General features: G+C 47.9%; 1 protein-coding gene across 1 annotated transcript in view; it reads right to left on the bottom strand.

The window, feature by feature from the left end:
• CCDC40 (coiled-coil domain containing 40) overlaps positions 1-21,845 on the bottom strand; it is a 44,382-nt gene that overhangs the window by 3,290 nt on the left and 19,247 nt on the right. Inside the window, exons 11-18 of the mRNA XM_027974236.2 lie at positions 10,439-10,682; positions 10,176-10,358; positions 5,891-6,136; positions 4,725-4,938; positions 4,139-4,308; positions 3,958-4,049; positions 2,415-2,535; positions 156-344 (exon numbers count right to left, since the gene is read on the bottom strand). Of these exons, the coding sequence (XP_027830037.1) occupies positions 156-344; positions 2,415-2,535; positions 3,958-4,049; positions 4,139-4,308; positions 4,725-4,938; positions 5,891-6,136; positions 10,176-10,358; positions 10,439-10,682 (1,459 nt within the window). The remainder of the gene's footprint in view (positions 1-155; positions 345-2,414; positions 2,536-3,957; positions 4,050-4,138; positions 4,309-4,724; positions 4,939-5,890; positions 6,137-10,175; positions 10,359-10,438; positions 10,683-21,845) is intronic.

Raw genomic sequence — 21,845 nt, forward strand, 5'->3', positions numbered from 1 at the left:
AGTGAAATGTCAGCCCAAGTCAGAGAAAGTGCCTCAGAAATTCGGCCCTGGATGGTCACGCACGGACGCCTGCCAGTGGGGCCGATGACCCAGCTGACCACCCGTGGACGGGGGGCCTGAGGCGGGGCTTCTTTCCCATGGCCCGGCTCCCCTACCTTGTGAATGTCCCTGATCTTCCGTCGGAGCTCAGTCTGCTTGTGGTGGAAGTCTGTCCGGGTGAACAGCTTCTTGTCCATCTTGCTCTGCCCCTCAGCCCGGGTGGAGATGGTATCTCTTCGGGTGATGGCCAGCTCCATGTCCCGAATCATCTTCTCCTGCTGCTTCAGGAGCTGCCCGTGCTTGACCTGGGTGCACAGGGCAGGGGGGCTGGGCAGGAGAGGGGCCTGCGCCGCCTCCCTCCGCACCCAACTGAACCAGTGGGGAACTCGTGCGGGTGATGCCCCAGGGAAGAAAGGAACATGGGGGCTTTGTCAGCTGGTCAGAATGATTTCAGTCCATGTCAAGAATACCAGGTCAGCAGGGCGACACTGAGAAACCGACAGAGACAGGGGTAGATGGGGACACTTGAGGACCACATGCAGCCTAGGGTTGGGTCCCGGAGTAGAAAAAGGACATTAGCTAAAAAAACAGTGATTTCTGCTTAGAGTTCGTAGTTTGGTTAACTGTATCACACCAAGGTTAATTGCCTTGTTAGGAAAAGGCATCGTGGTTTTGTGAGATGGTGGCCTGACGGGTCTCTGGGGCCTGGGGCTGGGGGCTGGGCTGTGGTGGGAGTGGGGCTGTGAGGGGTGTCTGAGAGCTTTCTGCACAGGAGGGCATGGTCCACGTCTCCATGGGGCGGTGGCCCCGTTATGTACACTGGACATTTCAAGTGAGTTCACATTACTGCGTGTAAGCTTGTTTATGGTTTAGTCGCTAAGTCATGGCCAGCTCTTTTGCAACCCCATGAACTGCAGCTCGTCAGGCTCCTCTGTCCACAGGATTCTTGGCACAAGAATACCGAAGTGGGTTGCCATTCCCTTCTCCAGGGGATCTTCCTGACCCTGTGATTGAACTCATGTCTCCTGCATTGCAGGTAGGTTCTTTACTGCTGAACCACCAGGGAAGCCCTGTAAATAAATTATTCCTCAATAAAGTTGATTTAAAATAACAAGAGGGGGACTCCCCAGGCAGTCCAGTGGCTAAGACGCTGTGCTCCCAAGGCAGAGGGCCTGGGTTCAGTCCCTGGTCAGGGAACTAGATCCCACATGTTGCAACTGGAGATACCATGTGTTGCAACTAGACCCAGTGCAGTCAAATAAATAAACATTTTAATAAATCAAGATGGTGTGGATTTGGGCTCTTAGATCAGTGCACACAGAATACAGCCCAGAAAGAAACCCCCCAAAATATGGATGCTGATTTCCATAAGGATGTCATTGTGACATTGTTTGTAGTGACAAACATCTTCACATCAACCTGGGAAGGCTTCGTTAAATTATGTTGTATCCATAGGATATTCTGCAACTATTAAAGAAAGTTCATGTCTGTATCACTAAAAAAAGAATAAGTTGCTAAGTTATATGTACTATTTTGGTGAAGGAAAACAAAACTGAAACACAACCAGGAGGGAGGGGGCTGGCAGCCCCATTTGTGTGTGTGTGTGTCTCCCTGTGTGTATGTGTGCACCTATGTATGTGTGCGCATCTCTGTGTGTGTGCGCGCCTGTGTGTGTTGTGTGTGTGTAAGCTTTGTGGTACAGTGCTTGACCTGCTGCAGCAACATACATGGCTTCTGTGGTTTGAAAAGTCAGTTAAATGGAGGGCTTATTAAACTTACCAGTAGCGGATGCATTTGATCAGAATTCCTCTGGACTCAGCCAGCAGGGTTATTATTGACCATGTAATTATAAAAGTGATATATTTCTTTTTATGACCTGCTGTGATTTGTATCCTTAAGTTCCTGAACCTTTGGCTCAGTGACAGCCTGTGATTTAATTACCAGCCTTTTTTTTAAGGTAATGAAATCCAGCTAAAGATGACAGTAGAGAGAAAACATGCCTCGATGGGGAAACGTGGTGTGTTCCTTGCACTCTGTTACTGATGAGTCTTTTTGGTCCAATGGTGGGATACATCTCACAAGTGGGTCATGAGATTGGGTGGGGATTGGTCACAGTCAGCATTTAGAAATACTGGAGTACATTGCTTGCTTGGAGTGAGGGTAACATAGTGATTCGTGAATACCGTGCAGGTCGCTGTGTGTCCTGTGACCATTTTGGTGCAGTAAGAATAAGAACTGGACAGGCACTGGTGGAGAAAGTCAGCAGGGGGAACAGCGAGTTTCCTTGGTGTGCTTGGAGTGCAGGCTGCTGTGCCAGAGCGGTTTCTTCCCAGGACCCCAAGCTCCAGGCCCCCCACCTCCCTCCTTCCACCCACCTTCATCCTGTGTATCTCTGCCTTCATGGCCCGGATCTCCATCTGGCCTGTCTCAGAATCCACAGAGGCCCGCATCTCTTTTGCTAGTTGGATTTTTTTCTCCCAAAGCATGATCTGGTGTCTTTAAGGGGAGGGGAGACAGTGTAAGAGCTGCAGAACAAAGGGTTTTCTTTCTGGAGCTTCGGTGAGCATGGCGCACTGTGCTTGGGGTGTACTGTGCTTGGGGCGTGCTGTGCTTGGAATGGGCTCAGAGCTCACAGAGCAGTGTGATGGGCTGGGAGACCCTTGCCTTCCTGATGCAGGGTGCCCTTGCTGAGCAGGTGGCATGCTTAATTTGCAGGCACCCAGGCAAGGGTTTAAATAGAAACAAATGTCCCCCATTTTGGGACCAGAAGGTAAACTCAACCCCAAGGCCCGCCATCCTCACCCAGAGAGAGGGGGGACAAGGGAGAAGGCAGATATGTAGCTTTAGGAGAAGCTGAGTAAGTCAAATATAAGTGACAGAAGTTGACATATGGAGAAGTCAAAAGCCTAAATAGACCAAGAGCCTGAAAACCATTAAAATGTTAGCAAAGACATATGCCCCCTGTTGTCTGAATGTTTGTGTCCCCACCTCGCAAATCAACATGTTGGAATCCTCATGCTGGGTCTTTGGTGGGGGCGCGGGTGATGAGGTCATGAGGGTAGAGCCCCCATGAATGGGATTAGTGCGCTCATAAGAGACCCCAGAAAGCTCCCCTTCTCTTACCACCCTGGGAGGGCACAGTGAGGAGTCTACAACCCAGAAGAGAGCCCTCACCCGACCTCACAAGTACCCTGATCTTGGACTTCAGGCCTCAAGAACTATGAGCAACAAATTCCTGTTGTTTATAAAGCCCCAGCCTGTGGTGTTGAGTTATAGGAGCCTGGAGGCACTAAGATCCCCTGAAAAAGTTCCAGGTAGTGTTATGTGTCGACTCTGTCAAAACGCAGGGAACAGATGGTCCCTTTGCCACCCAGCGCCTTGGGAAGCACATGACGCCAAGTAGGGTGCACAAAGGGCAGCTCAGGGGTCCTTCCAGCCCGGAACGCAGACCCGTGCACCCCGAGGGGGAAGACATCCACAGAAAAATATAATAAAGGCTGCTTCAAAGGCAGACAGAGAAAATCGCACTATGGTTTAAAACAAAAAAAAAGAGGGAAAGAAACCCACAGAGAAAATGGGAAAGGAAGAGGGCTGGATTAAGCGTGATTCTCCCTTCTACTCTGCACTCACTGCTGTGGTTTACAATGCTTACCGTTGGGTCTGGATTACTCTCATAATCAGGCAACAGAAAGATCACACAGGTTTTAAAAAGTCTGTCCTGAGGGAAGCCACTCCACTTCCAGTGATCGCCATCATGGCTTTGCAGAAGGGCTGCCCGGAGGCACAGAACTCCGCTGTTCCCAGGGATCCCGCTCAGGTTCCAGGGCCGTGCCTCCCCCGGCCCCCCCCCCAACCCCCCGCAACTGGTCTCCGTGAACCGTGGGCAGCGACTCTCCGGACCGGCGCCTGGGCACTCACTCCGCCTCCACCAGGCTGTTGAGCACGGCTGCCTTCTCCTCGCTCAGCTGATTCAGCTTCTCCTGCATCTCGATGGTCTCCCGCTCTGAGGCCTGCGTGGGGAGGACAGGGGGCGGTGGGCGGGGCCGAGGGCTGCGCGCACCTGCTTGCCCCGCCCATCCGCTCTGAGCCCGGAGCGCACCTTGAGCGAGCGCACGAACTCGCCCTCCGTGGCCAGGTTGCCCTGCTGTAGCTCCTCGGAGCTGCACCGGTTCTGGTTCATCAGCAAGTTGAGCTTCTTCAGATCGTTGTCCAGGTCCTTCATGTGGCGCTCGATCTGCTTCTGCTCCTTCTTCTCCTGGTTGATCTTGTCTGTGGGGAGGGTGGCCGGGGGTGGGGAGTGGCCCGTGGGGGTTGTGATCGGGGGTGTGTGCCCACGGCGCCCTCCCTCCCCGCTGACCCTCGGGCATCCCCACCCAGACGGCGGAGGCAGAAGGGGACGTGGTTGCCGCTCAGACACTGAGTCCCCAGGAAAGGCCAGCAAGCTCTGGGGCAGGGGGTGGAAAGCAACGACCCCGACCTCGCACAAGCAGGCTTGGGATCCCCGAGGGGTGGACAAGAAGGCGGCAGGACCTCTGGGAAGAAACAGGCACGATGTGTCCAGGCAGAGTGGGCCCAGGACACTGGCAGCACTTCCTGTGGGGCTGCCGGCCGGCTGACCCGCTGGGACCAGGTGGCACCAGAAAGCCTCAGCAGGTGCTGTGGAGGGGCTGGGCAGGGGAGCTCACTTTCTATCCGTATTTTCTTCTGCTCCAGGATGTGGATCTCCTTCTTGGACATGTTCAGGGAGATCAGGTGCTCCTCGCGCTCCTGCGTGACCTTCACCATCTCCTGCTGCAGCCGCAGCCAGGTCACCTGGGCCTGTGTCACGCTGGTGTTGTTTTCCTCGATCAGCTTGGTCAGCCTCTTGATCTCCAGCTCCAGGGGCCCCACTTCTTCCCCCTGAAAGCGATGTTCACCAGAAAGCAGGCTGAGTCCCTAAACTCAGGTGGGCTGCAGAGGGCGGGGACACCTGAGACCATGCCTCTGTATGCTGAGTGGGGGGAACTTTACTCAGAGGGCCTAGGGGCCCTGTCGTTGTGTCCCCTCTTCTGCAGTCCCAGGCCATATCGTGTGACCTGCTGTGGGAGATTCTGTTTTGGTGATTTGCCAGTCTGCCACCCCCTTCCCTTCCTCCACTGGCCTGGCCCCACCCTGCCCCAGTCGTGTGGGGCCTCTGTTTCCCAAAAGGGCTTTGCAAATAGTCTTTTCACAACAGACTGTCATAGGTTAGGGTCTTTACTCCCTTGGAATCCATTCGGGTTGCAGCTCTGAGACCACGCTCTGGTTGGGGTCTACCTAAGAGCGTGCCCACCAACTGCCCCTGCTGCCTTGGGATTTGAGGCTGTTGTGGGGTCCTCAGGTCAGGGACACTGAATAACCTGTAGAACTTCAAGCCTCAAACCCATCAGACCACTAAGAGCAGCGGTGAGTGAGATCCTGCCCACATAGTCCATGAGACACACAAAATGTCAAAAGAAGACAATTTCATGCCAGGCGGAAGTTATACCGAATCCAGACTTCAGGGGCCATAAGTAAGGTTTCATTGCACATGGGCACACTCATCTGTTTACCTACTGCCTGTGGCTCCTCCTTGTAACCGCTAGGGTGAGGGGTTGCAACAGAGACCGTATGGTTCATAACACCTGAAATATTGACTATGTGGCTCCACAGAGAAGGTCTGCAGACAGCCCCTGAGTCAGCATTCTACATAGACATGTACATTTCACCCGTAAGAGGGGTAGGGTGGGAATGCCTGTGTCCTACATGAGTCCGTTCCTGAATATAAGCAGTTTCGGAAATGGCCAGGCACAGATATCAACCTGAGGGGCCTCTCCTGGTCCCGGGGTCCTACCCCAAGTTCAGAAACCATCTGCTCCAGCTGCTTGTTGAAGAAGTTGATGAGGCCTTGCTTTCTTTCAATCAGGATCGTGCGCCTGGAAATTTCATTTTCACTGTTGGTGATGAGGTCGCTGACTTTTTTCACTTCCTTGTCCAGCTCAGCCAGCGTCTTCTGATGCATGTCCAGCCTGCAGTTGGTGTTTGTGACATCCAGGGTGGCCTGAGCAATGTCGCCATCAATTTTGGAAAGATGTGTCACCTGGATAAGCAGAAGGGAACAAGTCTGAACTTTTTCCCTCTTTCTGAGAGGCTCCCCATGAGCTGGTTGGCTTCTTGTTTTCCTTGATCTGGGTATTCATCTGGAGAAATTCTAAAACAGAGGAGGATGTTGGTTTTTTCTCCACCTTATGACCTGTCAAAGGACTTACTTGTTTGACCCTAATGATTCCTCACAAAAAAAGAAAGCTGATATTATTATCTCTTCTTATCAAACAGTAAAATACATTGAAATGGGGAAATGTAAAAATACAGATGATCACCCGTAAGTCTGCCACACAGTTATCCAGCATCACTATTTAGAATCTATCCTGCCTTCTTGACTTTGTATATAAACCCTCCTCCTCCCTGCCCAAACAAAAACAGGGTCACACTGTACATATAGCTTTGAAAGCCATGTTTCAATTTGACACATGTCATGTCATTTTTAATGGTTGTATAATACTCAGTCATATTTGTAACAGAGATTGGGAAGCAAGTCACAGCTGTCCCTGGGAATGTCATCTGTTCCACAAGTACAGGGGCCCTGCTGTCGACAGCTCATGTGCTTTTGGTGAAGAAAACCAGCATGCCTGCCCTCTTTGAGCTTGTCGTCTGTCATCAACATTCCTACTCGAAATAATGCTATGACAAATGCCAGCTTCTAACTTCTATTTTATGGGACAAATGTCCTTTGCATTTCACTAAAAAATTGGACTCTGTCCTGGAGAGAAAAGATTGTACTGTGGGGTGTCATTTACCACCTGGCCAGAGGCTTGTGATCCTGGAACTCTTGCCAACCATGGTTTTGGGGTTGGGAGCTTCAGCCCGGGGCAGAACTGCCCAGGGCTCCTTGGACCTGCCCTCTGTCCTGAAGGCTGAGCCAGCCCACCCTGCCTCCTCTGCAGGTTTCAGAAGACAGATTTGCTCCATTCTTTCCTACAGTGGAGAGCTGATTGTAAGGACACTTGTGAGAATTAGGGAGGGAGGCAGTTCAGGCTCACTTTGGTATCAGGGCCCTTTTCCCTGGACTGTGGCTATGCCTTGACCTTGCCAGCCAGCCTCTCACTGTTGGCTGCCCAGCGCCTCCTGCCCATGCAAATCCTCAGCTCTCTATCAGCCTGCGGCTCCCACCAACTCCTGCCCATGCTCCAGTCATCTCTTCTCTTCCCCCACGTGACCCCAGCTGGCTTTGTCAAACACCCACTCTCTGACCAACTATCATACCTGGCTTTCCAGGACATCCCTAGGTTTAAAGTCAGATCTTGCCAGCATGTCAAGGCACCCAGCTCCCTATGGTCACAACTTGGCCCCTTTGGCTCCTCTGAGCTCTGGTTATCCACCCATCCCTTTCTTTGCCAAGATTATCCAAGGTTGCCAGGTCTTCACAGGGACCGTGCTTCCTCACCATACTGGAAGGGCTTCAGTTCCTAAGTCTCCTTTCAGCCACCAAAGAGGCCAACCAGAGCACCCTGACCTCCCCTCAGCCTCCTCAGGCTGTTTGTCCCCCATGTTGAGACCACCCTGGCCTCCTCTTGGGACATTGGTACTGCTCCTTTATTAACTGTGTAGACCCCATGGTTCACCTATGCCTGCAATCCCTCTGAACACAGCTCTGGATGATTCTGTCCCTCTACAACTTCTGCTCCCTGTCCCAGATATCCTGTTTGCCACCAGGCCACAGGGGTATTGAGCAGTTGGAGAAGTGCCTCCTTTCAAGAGCTGGATTTGCTATTGGCTATTGCAATAAATGCTGGCCCAGGACTCTTTATTGCCCTCATGTGGACACGAACAGTAGTACACCTACTGCCCACAAAGCGCTCCAACACAGGCTGGTTCAGGACTCTTTACTGCCATCCTGTGGACATGGCTGGTAGTACACCTGCCACCCACCAACTGTTCCAACAAATGTTGGCCCAGGACTTTACTGCCCTCGTGTGGACACAGATGGTAGTACATCAGCCACCCACCAAGTGTTCCAAATGCTGGCCCAGGACTCTTTACTGCCTTCCTATGGACACGGGTGGTAGTACACCTGCCACACACCAACTGTTCCAACAAATGCTAGCCCAGGACTTTATTGCCCTCCTGTGAATATGGGTGGTAGTGCACCTTCTGCCCACGCATTTTTGTAATAAATACTGGCCCAGGACTCTTTATTGCCCTCCTGTGGACATGGGTAGCAGTACACCTGCTGACCATGAATTTTTGCAATAAATTCTGGTCCAAGTCTCTTTACCGCCCTCCTGTGGACATGGGTGGTAATACTCCTACCCCCCGAATTTTTGCAATAAACGCTTGCCCAGGACTCTTTACTGCCCTCATGTGGACACGGTGGTAGTACACCTACTGCCCACCAAGTGCTCCAACAAATGCTGGCCCAGGACCCTTTACTGTCCTCCCGTGGACATGGGTGGTAGTACACCTACTGACCATGAATTTTTGCACCACATGCTGGTCCAGTACTCCTTACTGCTGTCCTGTGGACATAGGTGGTAGTACACCTATCACCCGCCAAGTGTTCCAACAAACGCTGACCGAGGACTTTACTGCCCACCTGTGGACATGGGTGTTAGCACATGTGTTGCCCACATGGGTGACTGGGAAAGGGGGACACCAGGGAGCCTGGGGATCAGCCTCTGTGATGTTGCATCAGGGCCGGGCAAGTTTATTTCACATTCACCACACTGCATAACTTTTCCAGTGCACACTTGGGCCCCATTGTTTTGCTCCCAGCAGGTAGTCTTGCCCCCACTTCCTGGAATAAGAACTGGTAGGACTCCACTAGCATCAACCAGGACATCTCAAGGAGACCCAGGCATGCACAGTCTTGGCTCCAGCCCCCTCTCCTCAGTTCCTGGGCACCAGCAAGCCAGGAGCCAGCTTGTCTCCTCCCAGGTATCTGGGAGGCATGAGGTGCCTCAGAGTTCTAGCAAGCCACGTAGACAGCACCCTGAGGCAGGGGGTCACACAGGAAGAGCCAAAGAAGAAACAACCTAAGTAGCAAACTGCTTTTTTCAGGACATAGGGACCCCTGCTCAGAGAAAGGAAAGACCCTGGGGGAACAAAAGAGAGCTCTTTCCAGGGATAAGGATTGGGTCCTCAGTCCAGAAGGGCCAGTCACACTCAGGACCTTCAGGCACATTCTGGGAAAGCAGAGGGTCAGGCTACTCCATGATTCATTGTAAATGCTCCTACCAATTTGACCAGGGTCTCTGCTGCAGCAATTTACCTCAGACATGTGGACAAAGATATGTGAACAGGTATGTTCAGTGCTGAGTTATTTCTAAAGTTTAAAACCTAGAAACAACTTTAAGTGTCCAAAGAGAGAATTATTAAAGAAAACATGTATATTTGAAGGATAAAATGCGATGCATAAACCAACAGGCACTTTTTCTAATAACATTTATGGAAAATGTTATGTTAAATATGACCAATAATGTAAAATAAAACACTACACACATAGTGAAAAATTAATGGGCTCCTACACTTGTTGTTTGTGCACTTTTCACTCTGTGTTGTGTTTCAGTAAAATTAATGAAAATGGATTAGAGTGGTTTAAAGACTGATATATAGTAAGAGTTCTATGTCCTCTCAGGTTGTGTGTGCATATGTATCTTCACATGTCTGTTCATGTATGTGAACAGGTTAAACAAATGTGTGTGTGTGAATCTGTGTGCTTATGTTTGCTCATGTGTGCATGCGGGGATGTGTATGTGAATGTGTGTTTCTGTGTGTCTTTGTGTGTATGAATATGACCATGTGTGTTTAGAAAAATTTCCAGAAGGAAATACACCCGAGTTTCAGAAGAGATTATCTGTGGATGGTGGGATTGCAGCTGTCTTAGTTTCTTCTTATGCCTTTTTATATTTCCAGGTTTTCCACAATAAAAATGCATTACTTTTACAACTAGACAAAAATGAAAGGTGAATGGACATGCTCAGTGCCCTTCCACTGTGGTCTGTCCCCACTAGAGCTGCCCGATGCTTGAGCACCATGAAAGCATCCACCCGTTGTGGCCCAGGTGTGTGCAGCTGGCATACCAGGTTGGTCTTTTCCTTCTGGAGCTTCAGGATGAGCTGGTGGAAGTATTTGGTCATCTTGTTGGAGGTCATGTGCTCCTGCAGCTTCTCCGTGATGGAGGCATCCATCTTCCTCCTCAGCTCCAGCTCGTGCTGGATGGCCTGGTGGAGAGTCTGCAGTTCTCCCGTAGTTGTCATGTATTCCTAGAAAGGAAGAGTCAGAGGGTGGATACTATGCAGCAGAGAGGGGAGGCTTGCCCTGCTGGTGGGGGACATGACCGTACCACATGGGCCTTGCCCAGTGCATCCTCTGTGTCCAGCAGGGTGAGCCTGTAGGTGTTAAACTCATTCTGCAGGGCCTCCTCCTTAGTCAGGCACTGTGAGGTCAGTTTCTGCATCAGGTTGGCTTCTGTCTCTGCCCGGTTCAGGATGCTGGCCAGCTTCTCATTCTTTTCTTCCTCCTTCATGATGGATTTCTTATAGGCTTCAAGCTCACCATCCATGGACTTGACTTGATGCTGGCATTCACTGCCAAAATTGAAAGAGCAAAGCCAGGACATCAGAACACCAATGTGTATGGTGGTACCCTACTGGGAGGAAGCTCATAGAGTGAAGAGAAAGAAATTAGGAAACCAACTCTATTAGTATTAGTCGAATAAAAAAAAAAAAAACAACTTTGCACTGCTTTCAAATATTATTTATTTTTTTAGCCACACTACACAACATGTAGGATCTTAATTCCCCAACAAGAAATCAAACCCATGCCTCCTGCAGTGGAAGCATGGACTCCTAACCACTGAACCACCAGGGAAGTCCCAACAGTGGTTGAATCTTGACTACTATTTTCTAATGTGTTGGAACTATTACCCTTCTCAAGCCCTAGTCTAAAACTCTTCTAATATTGTGATGATAGGAGGAGGAAGGACAGGAAACTGTTGGCTTGTGCTTGGTGGTGAGGAGTGGTCACTGCCAGCCCATCTCCTTTAGTTGTGATCATAATCTTGGAAAGAAAATGCTGCTATCTCAGTTTGGCACTCTTGAACATGAAGCTCAGGGCATTTGAGTAAATGGTGTGGCTGGGAGGAACACAGGTGGCTGTCTCTTCAAATTCTCTCAGCATACTGGCCATGGACATGCCCATAAGTAAAGTCAAGTTAAAAACTGCAGATCCTGGATAATGGAATTTGAATTTTTGTGTGTGAGACATTTTTTCCCTTAATTCTTTTCAATGACCAAATAGAACTTTAAATACCTCATTGGCATACAATTAGGCTCTATCCAGTTTTGTGGGTTTTTTTTTTCCCTCATCTCATCAATGTAGCAGTAAACATCATTAGTCAGTCAGTTCAGTCACTCAGTTGTGTCCGACTCTTTGCAACCCCATGGACTGCAGCACACCAGACCTCCCTGTCCATCACCAACTCCTGGAGCCTGCTCAAACTCATGTCCATCGCATTGGTGATGCCATCCAACCATCTCTGTCATCCCCATCTCCTCCTGCCTTCAATCTTTCCCAGCATCAGGGTCTTTTCAAATGAGTCAGTTCTTTGCGTCAGGTGGCCAAAGTATTGGAGTTTCAGCTTCAACATCAGTCCTTCCAATGAATAGTCAGGACTAATTTCCTTTAGGATGGACTGGCTGGATCTCCTTGCAGTCCAAGGGACTCTCAAGAGTCTCTTCCAACACCACAGTTCAAAAGCATCAATTCTTTGGTGCTCAGCTTTCTTTATAGTCCAACTCTCACATCCATACATGACTACTGGAAAAACCATAGCCTTGACTAGATGGGCCTTTGTTGGCAAGGTAATATCTCTGCTTTTTAACATGCCATCTAGGTTGGCCATAACTTTTCTTCCAAGGAGTAAGCGTCTCTTAATTTCATGGCTGTAGTTACCATCTGCAGTGATTTTGGAGCCCCCCAAAATAAAGTCTGTCATCATTACACATAAAAAAAAAAACCCTGCACTCTGAAAACTAAAAGATACTGATGAAAGAAACTGGAGATGACACAAATAGATGGAAAGATATATTGTATTCCTGGGTTGGAAGAATCAATATTGTTAAGATGACCATACTACCCAAGGCAATCTACAGATTCAGTGTAATCCCTAACAAATCACCAGTGGCATTTTCCACAGAACTGGAACAATAACTTTTAAAATTTGAAAACACAAAATATTCTGAATAGCCAAAACAATCTTGAGAAAGAAGAACAAGCTGGAGAAATCACACTCCCTGACTTCAACTATACTATGAAGCTACAGTGATCAAAACAATATGGTACTGGCACACACACACGCACACACACACAACAGATGCATAGATCAATGGAACAGAATAGAGTCTGGAAATAAACCCCCACACATGGTCAATTAATCTAAACAAAGGAGACAAGAATATACAATGGAGAACAGACAGTCTCTTCAATAACAAGTGCTGGGAAAACCAGACAGCTACTTGCAAAAGAATGAAATTAGAACATTCTCTAACACCATATACAAAAATAAACTAAAAATAAATTAAAGACTTAAATATAAGGCTAGATACTGTAAAACTCCTAGAGGAAAATATAGGCTGAACACTCTTTAACATAAATTGCAGTACTATTTTTTTTGATCCATCTCATAGAGTAATGGAAACAAAAGCAAAAATTAAAAAATGGGGACTTCCCTGGTGGTCCAGTGGTTGAGAATCTGCCTTGCAATGCAGGGGACACCAGTTTGATCTCTGGCCTGGAAAGATCCCACATGCCATGGGACTATGCACCACAACTGCTGCGCCTGTGCTACGCAGCCCACTAGCTGCAACTAGAAGCCTGCCTGTCTAGAGCCTGTGCTCCACAATAAGAGAAGCCACTGCAATGAGAAGCCCACATACGGTGATTAGAGAGCAGTCCCGACTCTCCACAACCAGAAGGCACACACACATAAATAAAGAGCCATCACAGTTAAAACATAAAATAAAAGAAAAAATAAACAAATGGGACTGAATCAAAATAAAATTTTAAAATAAACAAATGGGACTGAAAAGCTTTTTCACAGTGAAGGAAACTATAAACAAAAAAAGAAAACATACAGACTGGGAGGAAATATTTGCAAATGATAAGACTGACAAGGGATTAACTTCCAATACATACAAACAGTTCAAATAGCTCAATATCAAAAAACCAAACAACCCAATTAAAAATTTGGCTGAAAATCTAAACATACATTTCTCCAAAGAAGGTATACAGATAGCCAAAGATGCTCAATATGGCTAATAATTAGAGAAATGCAAATCAAAACTACAATGGATATCGCCACACACCACTCAGAATGGTCATAATCAAAGTGAAAGTGAAAGTTGTTCAGTCGTGTCTGACTCTTTGCAACCCCATGGATTATACAGTCCATGGAATTCTCCAGGCCAGAATACTGGAGTGGGTAGCCTTTCCCTTCTCCAGGGGATCTTCCCAACCCAGGGATCAAACCCAGGTCTCCTGCATTGTAGGCAGCTTCTTTACCAGCTGAGCCACAAGGGAAGCCCAAGTATACTGGAGTGGGTAGCCTATCCCTTATCCCTTCTCCAGTGGATCTTCCTGATCCAGGAATTGAACCAGGGTCTCCTGCATTGCAGGTGGATTCTTTACCAACTGAGCTATGAGGGAAGCCCACCAGTCAGAATGGTCATAACCAAAAACTACGAATAACTGGGACTTCCCTGGTGGTTAAGAATCTGACTTGCAATGCAGAAGATGTGAGTTCAGTCCCTGGTTGGGGAACTAAAATTCCCACATGCCACAGAGAAACTAAGCCCTTGTGCCCAAACTACTGGGCCCATGTGTGCCTGGAGCCCACACGCCACAACTAGAGAGCCACGTGCTCCTGGAGCCCACACACCACGACTAGAGAGCCACGTGCTCCTGGAGCCTACACCCCACAACTAGAGAGCCACGTGCTCCTGGAACCTACATGCCACAACTAGAAAGCCATGTCCTCCTGGAGCCCACACACCACAACAAGAGAGCCACGTGCTCCTGGAACCTACACCCCACAACTAGAGAGCCACGTGTGCCTGGAGCCTACACGCCACAACTAGAAAGCCATGTCCTCCTGGAACCTACACCCCACAACTAGAGAGCCACGTGCTCCTGGAGCCTACACCCCACAACTAGAGAGCCACGTGCTCCTGGAGCCTACACGCCACAACAAGAGAGCCACGTGCTCCTGGAACCTACACCCCACAACTAGAGAGCCACATGCCCCTGGAGCCCACACGCCACAACAAGAGAGCCACATGCTCCTGGAGCCCACACGCCACAACTAGAGAGCCACGTGCCACCAGGGGAGACCCCACACGATGCAACCAAGACTCAACTTGCCCAAACAAATGAATACTTCAAAAAAGTACAAACAATAAATGCTGGAGAGGGTGTGAAGAAAAAGGAATCCTCCTACACTGTTGGTAGGAATGTAAATTGGTGCAGCCACTACAGAGAAGAGTGTGGATGTTCCTTAAAAGACTAAAAATAAAGTTACCATGTGATCCAGCAATCCCACTCCTGGGCATGTATCTGGAAAAGATGAAAGCTCTAATTTGAAAAGATATATGCACCCCAGTGTTTATAGAAGCACTATTTACAGTAGCCAATACATGAAAGCCATCTACATGTCCATTGACAGATGAATGGATAAAGAAGATATGGTGTATATGTAAGTGATTACTCAGCCATAAAAAAGAATGAAATAATGCCATTTGCAACAACATGGATGGACCTAGAGATTATCATATTAAGTGAAGTAAGTCAGAGAAAGACAAATACACAGTATCACTTAAATGTGTAATCTAAAAAAAATAATACATATGAACTTATTTACAAAATAGAAATAGACTCACAGACATAGAAAACAAACTCAAGGTTACCAAGGGGGAAAGGGGTTGGAGGGATGCATTGGGAATTTGAAATTAACAGATACACTCTGCTGCTGCTGCTGCTAAGTCGGTTCAGTTGTGTCCGACTCTGTGCGACCCCATAGACGGCAGCCCACCAGGCTCCCCCGTCCCTGGGATTCTCCAGGCAAGAACACTGGAGTGGGTTGCCATTTCCTTCTCCAATGCATGAAAGTGAAAAGTGAAAGTGAAGTCGCTCAGTCGTGTCCGACTCCTAGTGAGCCCATGGACTGCAGCCCACCAGGCTCCTCCATCCATGGGGTTTTCCAGGCAAGAGTATTAGAGTGGGGTGCCATTGCCTTCTCTAACAGATACACTCTACTATATATAAAATAGATAAGCTAGCTCAGGGAACTATATTCAACATCTTACAATATGTGGGCTTCCCAAGTGGCTCAGTGGTAAAGAATCCACTTGCCAAGCAGGAGACGTGGGTTCAGTCCCTGGGTTGGGAAGATCCCCTGGAGAAGGAAATGGCAACCCACTCTAGTATTCTTGCCTGGGAAATCTCATGGACAGAGGAGCCTAGCAGACTACAGTCCACAGAGTCACACAAAAAGTCAGATACAACTTAGTGACTGAACGACAACAACACAACACCACAATAGATATCTATTTATAATAGATCTGAGTCACTTTGCTGTTTGCTGTATACCTGAAACACTGTAATCAACTATACTTCAATTTTTTAAAATGAGCAAAATATACCTCATCAAAGGAGATATGGCAAATACTCACATGAGAAAATGCTCACTATCATTAGTCATGAGGGAAATCAAATTAAAATCTCAACAGAACACCACAACATGTCTACTAACGGCTAAAATGAAAACGATGGCACTATTAGGTATTGGTGAGGATGGGAATGCCTGGGAATCTCAATGCTGTGTGTTTCCCAGAGTGACCTGTTCCATTTCGCATTCCCACACCAAGATCTGCATACAACGTCACTGCAGCTCTGGTCATGCCACCCTCCAGACTGGAAACAACCACATGTCAGTGTATCCACGTGAGGGAATACTACTCGGCAACGAGAAGGGACAGACTGCCGACCCTGAAACGCCAGGAAGACTTTCAAAGCACTGTGCAAAGGGCAAAAAAAGCCAGACAAGAAGAGCTGTGTACCGTGTGATCCCATTTACATGAGATTCTGGAAATGACACAACTACAGAAACAGCAGATGAGCGTTCGCTAGGGGCTGGAGGTGGGAAAGGGCACTAGATTTGGGGTTGCAGGAAGTATATGATATCTTGAGTGTGTGATGGTTACTTGCCTCTGTCCATTTGCTGATCTGAACTGTGCTCTGACAAAGGATAACTTCTTATGTAATAATAATGGTAAGTGACATAATAAATAATTTACCTAACAATGATACTTTACATAATAAATTTTTACATAAGTTATCTTCAATAAACCAAAGTTTTTAAAAGTTACTTATTTTTTTATACTTTTCTAGACATCCAAATTTTTTTGTTTATTATTATTTTTTTTTGGCTGCACCATACAGCACACAGCACCTCCCCGACCAGGGACTCAGTGGCGCCCTTGCAGTGGAAGCGTGGAGTCGTAACCAGTGGACCACCAGGGAAGTCCAAGATGTCCAGTTTTCATGACAGAAATTGGAACACTCAGTAAGACAGGCACAGGCAAAGACGCCAGAATGCTAGCTAATAAACTGTCATTGTCACAAAAGGAGAAAGACGGTGGTATTTTAAACCTTTATTTCTGTTTTCCTAATTTCCTGGGATGTGATCACTTATCCTGAATAAAAATTATTTTTAAAAAAGACACACTTGGGAATTCCCTGGTGGCCCAGCGGTTAGGATTCGGTGCTTTCACGCCGTGGCCCAGGTTCAATCCCTGAGGGGGAACGAAGATCCCACAAGGCACACGGCATGGCCAAAAAGTAAAATAAATAAAAAATTTAAAAGACACACTTTAAAACTATCCTTCACAGAGAACAGACTAGTAGTTGCCGAGCACGGGAGGTCAGAGGGGAGATGAAGTGGAAGGTTAGGGTCAGCAGATATAAGCTTTTATAGAGAGAATGGATAAATAACAAATCCTAATGTATAGCACAGGAAAACTATATTCAATATCCTATAGTAAACCATAATGGAAAATAATATTTTAAAAAGAATATATATATGTATAACAGAATCACTTTGCTGTAGAGCAGAAATTACTACATTGTATGTAAATCAACTATATTTCAATAAAAATAGATTAAAATGTCCTTGATTAACAGATACAAATAGAAAAAAAACCCCAAAATATAAAGAACTGGTGGAGTCTAGAGTATGTCTGAAGCTTGACCCAATCCATCTGAGGATTAAGAGGGAGCCTGCTGCAGGAGCTCAAGGCGGTGAAGCTGACAGATTAACACCTGGCAGAGGCGCTGAGCCCCGCCTGCCCCCGCCCCGGTTTCCTGTCGGAAAGTATGGCAGAAGCAGAAACCCGGGCACAAGGGGACCTGTGTGTGTCCTTGACCCTGAGGGGGCGTAAATTCTAGGCAGGGTATCCTCCCTAACCCCAGGTGAGCACAGTTTAAAATTTTCTGGCTTGTTCTGAGATGTTTCACATGGGAATGACTGGTTTGCTTTTTTTTTTTTTTTTAACTTTTACTTTGTATTGGAGTACAGCCGATTAACAATTTTGTGATAGTTTCAGGTGGGCAACGAAGGGAACTCAGCCATACACATACATGTACGTATCCATTTCCCCCTGAACTCCCCTCCCATCCAGGCGGCCACATAACATTGAGCAGAGTTCCCTATGCTATGCAGTAGGACCTTGGTGGCTAGCCACTTGAAAGGCAGCAGTGTGTACATGTCGACCCTAAACTCCCTAACTAGGCTCGTGGGCTTTGCAGGTGTGACTTCCAGTGTTTGCTGCAGCCTCCTCATGATTCTGTGGTTGGGACCCCTCCTGATGGGACTTTGTCACTAATGGTAAAGAGTCGGTGGGAATCTTGTCTTTCATGTCTTATTGTAGCAGAGACCCATGTGATCTCAGGTCACCTGCTGGGTCCCAATCAACACGACATGCCCATGAGTCCCAGGGAGCGAGGGCCACTTGGCCTCCCCAAGTGGGAAGGGGGGATGTGACACGGTGTGTCAACAGGGCAATCCCCAAGGGCCTTGTCAGTGCCCTGTGTCTGCCCTGTGTTAACCAGCTGCTCTCTGTGCCTGCGGCAGCCCCGGGTGTCCAGAACTACAGGCCTCCCTGGGCTTGGCGGATGTCGGCGGTGGTGGGGCACCACCTGCCAGACCCCGGGGCCTGACGGAGGCCAGCCGGTGCTGAGGAGGTAATCCCTGCCTCCAAGTCCCACCCCACCTTCCACCTCCCTCTCTTCTCCCACAGCTAAGGCCCTTCCTCAGCGCCCAGACAGCTCCCAGGAGGGTCGGGGGCAGGGAGGTGTCTAGCTTCATGTCCAACGTCTGAACCATGAGCCAGGAAACCACCATTTTTGTTCATTTTCTAAAATGGTCTACATGCTACGAACCAGTATTTGGTACTTTAGTTCAGCTGCTGAACTGGCCTGGAAGTCCCAAACGATGCAATGTTCTGTTTTTGCAACACCTTGAATGCAGAGTTCCAAAGAATAGCAAGAAGAGATAAGAAAGCCTTTTTCAGTGATCAGTGCAAAGAAATAGAGGAAAACAACAGAATGGGAAAGACTAGAGAGCTCTTCAAGAAAATTAGAGATACCAAGGGAACATTTCATGCAAAGATGGGCTCGATAAAGGACAGAAATGGTCTGGACCTAACAGAAGCAGAAGATATTAAGAAGTAACAAGAATACACGGAAGAACTGTACAAAAAAGATCTTCACGACCCAGATAATCATGATGATGTGATCACTAATCTAAAGCCAGACATCTTGGAAAGTGAAGTCAAGTGGGCCTTAGAAAGCATCACTACGAACAAAGCTAGTGGAGGTGATGGAATTCCAGTTGAGCTATTTCAAATCCTCAAAGATGATGCTGTGAAAGTGCTGCACTCAATATGCCAGCAAATTTGGAAAACTCAGCAGTGGCCACAGGACTGGAAAAGGTCAGATTTCATTCCAATTCCAAAGAAAGGCAATGCCAAAGAATGCTCAAACTACCGCACAATTGCACTCATCTCACATGCTAGTAAAGTAATACTCAAAATTCTCCAAGCCAGACTTCAGCAATACGTGAACCGTGAACTTCCTGATGTTCAAGCTGGTTTTAGAAAAGGCAGAGGAACCAGAGATCAAATTGCCAACATCTGCTGGATCATGGAAAAAGCAAGAGAGTTCCAGAAAAACATCTATTTCTGCTTTATTGACTATGCCAAAGCCTTTGACTGTGTGGATCACAATAAACTGTGGAAAATTCTTCAAGAGATGGGAATACCAGACCACCTGACCTGCCTCTTGAGAAATCTGTATGCAGGTGAGGAAGCAACAGTTAGAACTGGACATGGAACAACAGACTGGTTCCAAATAGGAAAAGGAGTACATCAAGGCTGTATATTGTCACCCTGCTTATTTAACTTCTATGCAGAGTACATCATGAGAAACGCTGGACTGGAAGAAACACAAGCTGGAATCAAGACTGCTGAGAGAAATATCAATAACCTCAGATATGCAGATGACACCACCCTTATGGCAGAAAGTGAAGAGGAGCTAAAAAGCCTCTTGATGAAAGTGAAAGAGGAGAGTGGAAAAGTTGGCTTAAAGCTCAACATTCAGAAAATGAAGATCATGGCATCTGGTCCCATCACTTCATGGGAAATAGATGGGGAAACAGTAGAAACAGTGTCAGACTTTGTTTTTGGGCTCCAAAATCACTGCAGATGGTGACTTCAGCCATGAAATTAAAAGACGCTTACTCCTTGGAAGAACAGTTATGAGCAACCTAGATAGTATATTCAAAAGCAGAGACATTACTTTGCCGACTAAGGTCCGTCTAGTCAAGGCTATGGTTTTTCCTGTGGTCATGTATGGATGTGAGAGTTGGACTGTGAAGAAGGCTGAGCGCCGAAGAATTGATGCATTTGAACTGTGGTGTTGGAGAAGACTCTTGAGAGTCCCTTGGACTGCAAGGAGATCCAACCAGTCCATTCTGAAGGAGATCAACCCTGGGATTTCTTTGGAAGGAATGATGCTAAAGCTGAAGCTCCAGTACTTTGAACACCTCATGCAAAGAGTTGGCTCATTGGAAAAGACTCTGATGCTGGGAGGGATTGGGGGCAGGAGGAGAAGGGGATGACCCAGGATGAGATGGCTGGGTGGTATCACGGATTCGATGGACGTGAGTCTGAGTGAGCTCCGGGAGATGGTGATGGACAGGGAGGCCTGGCGTGCCTTCATGGGGTCGCAAAGAGTCGGACACGACTGAGCGACTGAACTGAACTGAATTGAACTGACTTTGGTTAGTTTCAGATTCCCTCCTTCACACCTATCTGGATGCAGCCCTGCAATCACAGGTCACAATTCTCACAGCATCGTGTGCGGTCAACACATTTGAAAGGAGGCCTCCCTCCTCCATGGCTGATGTATCTGGGGTTGCAGGAAGGCCAGCTGAGCCAGAACTAGTGCCCCATGAATTGTTGTTAGGGGAGGTGTGTGTTGCTAAAATGAACATTCGATGGGCACCTGTTATAAACACATGATGTCATTTTTCTCATCAATGAGATCAGCACAGTCGAACATGTGCTCAGTTGTCAGGGAGGGGGCTTTGGAACACTGCTGGGGGAGGTGTTATCTTCTCAGCCCTCCTGGGAAATCCCTGTCCAGCCTGCCGAGTGCGTACCCTGGAATCCAGAACTTCCCGGCTTGATAGGGAACATAATTATACAGAATGATATAGACTATAATCGCCCTGGATGTGACTCTGTACAGCAACATTGTGACGGGAAAGGCATGTGGATAACCTTGAGTCCATCAGAAGGTGCGTGGCAGGAAAAGAAGGAACAAACAGCAGGTGTGTTTCGATTTGGGAAGATCTCCAGGACACGCAGCGGAATGAAAAGAGCAGGCACAGAACATGGCACGAATGGGAAAGTGAAGGAGGCGGATTTGTGCAGTCTCTTTTGCTGTCGCGGATGACCTAGGGATGGAGACCCAGGAAACCAGGAGGAGTGTGTGTATGGGAAGGGGAAGCAGACCATGGAGGACACGGGCCTATTGACCTCACTGAATATGAGTCTACAGATAGTTTAGACCAAGTCACTGTGTTATCTATTCAAAATACTGAATTTCAAAACAAGAAAAAAGAAAAGGAGTGACCATCAAGCCATGCCTTAGAGGACAGGTAGGAACAGCCGGTGGGAGTGGAGGGGACAGGGTCAGGAGGAGGGTTGTAGAGGGCATCCAGGTTAGTCCTGGAGACACAGAGTGCTGGGCTAAGCGCAGTGTGTCCCCCTGAACTCTGGAGGTCCCTGTGTGGGGGAATCCACAGGCCATGAGACTCTCAGCCTTGACCTTACTCAGGGTCAGTGTTAGGCAAGAGGCAAAAACTGCTCACTAGCCAAGGCCTCTGCTCACCAAACATGGGGCAGCACTCAGTCGACAGACACAGTGGGAGCAGGTAGACCAGCAGCCCCGGCGAGGGCCGGGCAGGGGTCAGCCCAAGCCCACAGCCCCGAGACAGCCCAGTTCCTCACCTGCGTGTTCAAAGGGAAGGCAGATTTTTAGCCAGACTTTGCCTGGATAATTCTATGATTCTCCCTCTGGCTTTCTTTTTTAAAAAATTTATTTACTTATTTCAGATTTTAAATATTCATTCA

This window comes from Ovis aries, chromosome 11, assembly GCF_016772045.2.
Source record: "Ovis aries strain OAR_USU_Benz2616 breed Rambouillet chromosome 11, ARS-UI_Ramb_v3.0, whole genome shotgun sequence".
NCBI lineage: Eukaryota > Metazoa > Chordata > Mammalia > Artiodactyla > Bovidae > Ovis > Ovis aries.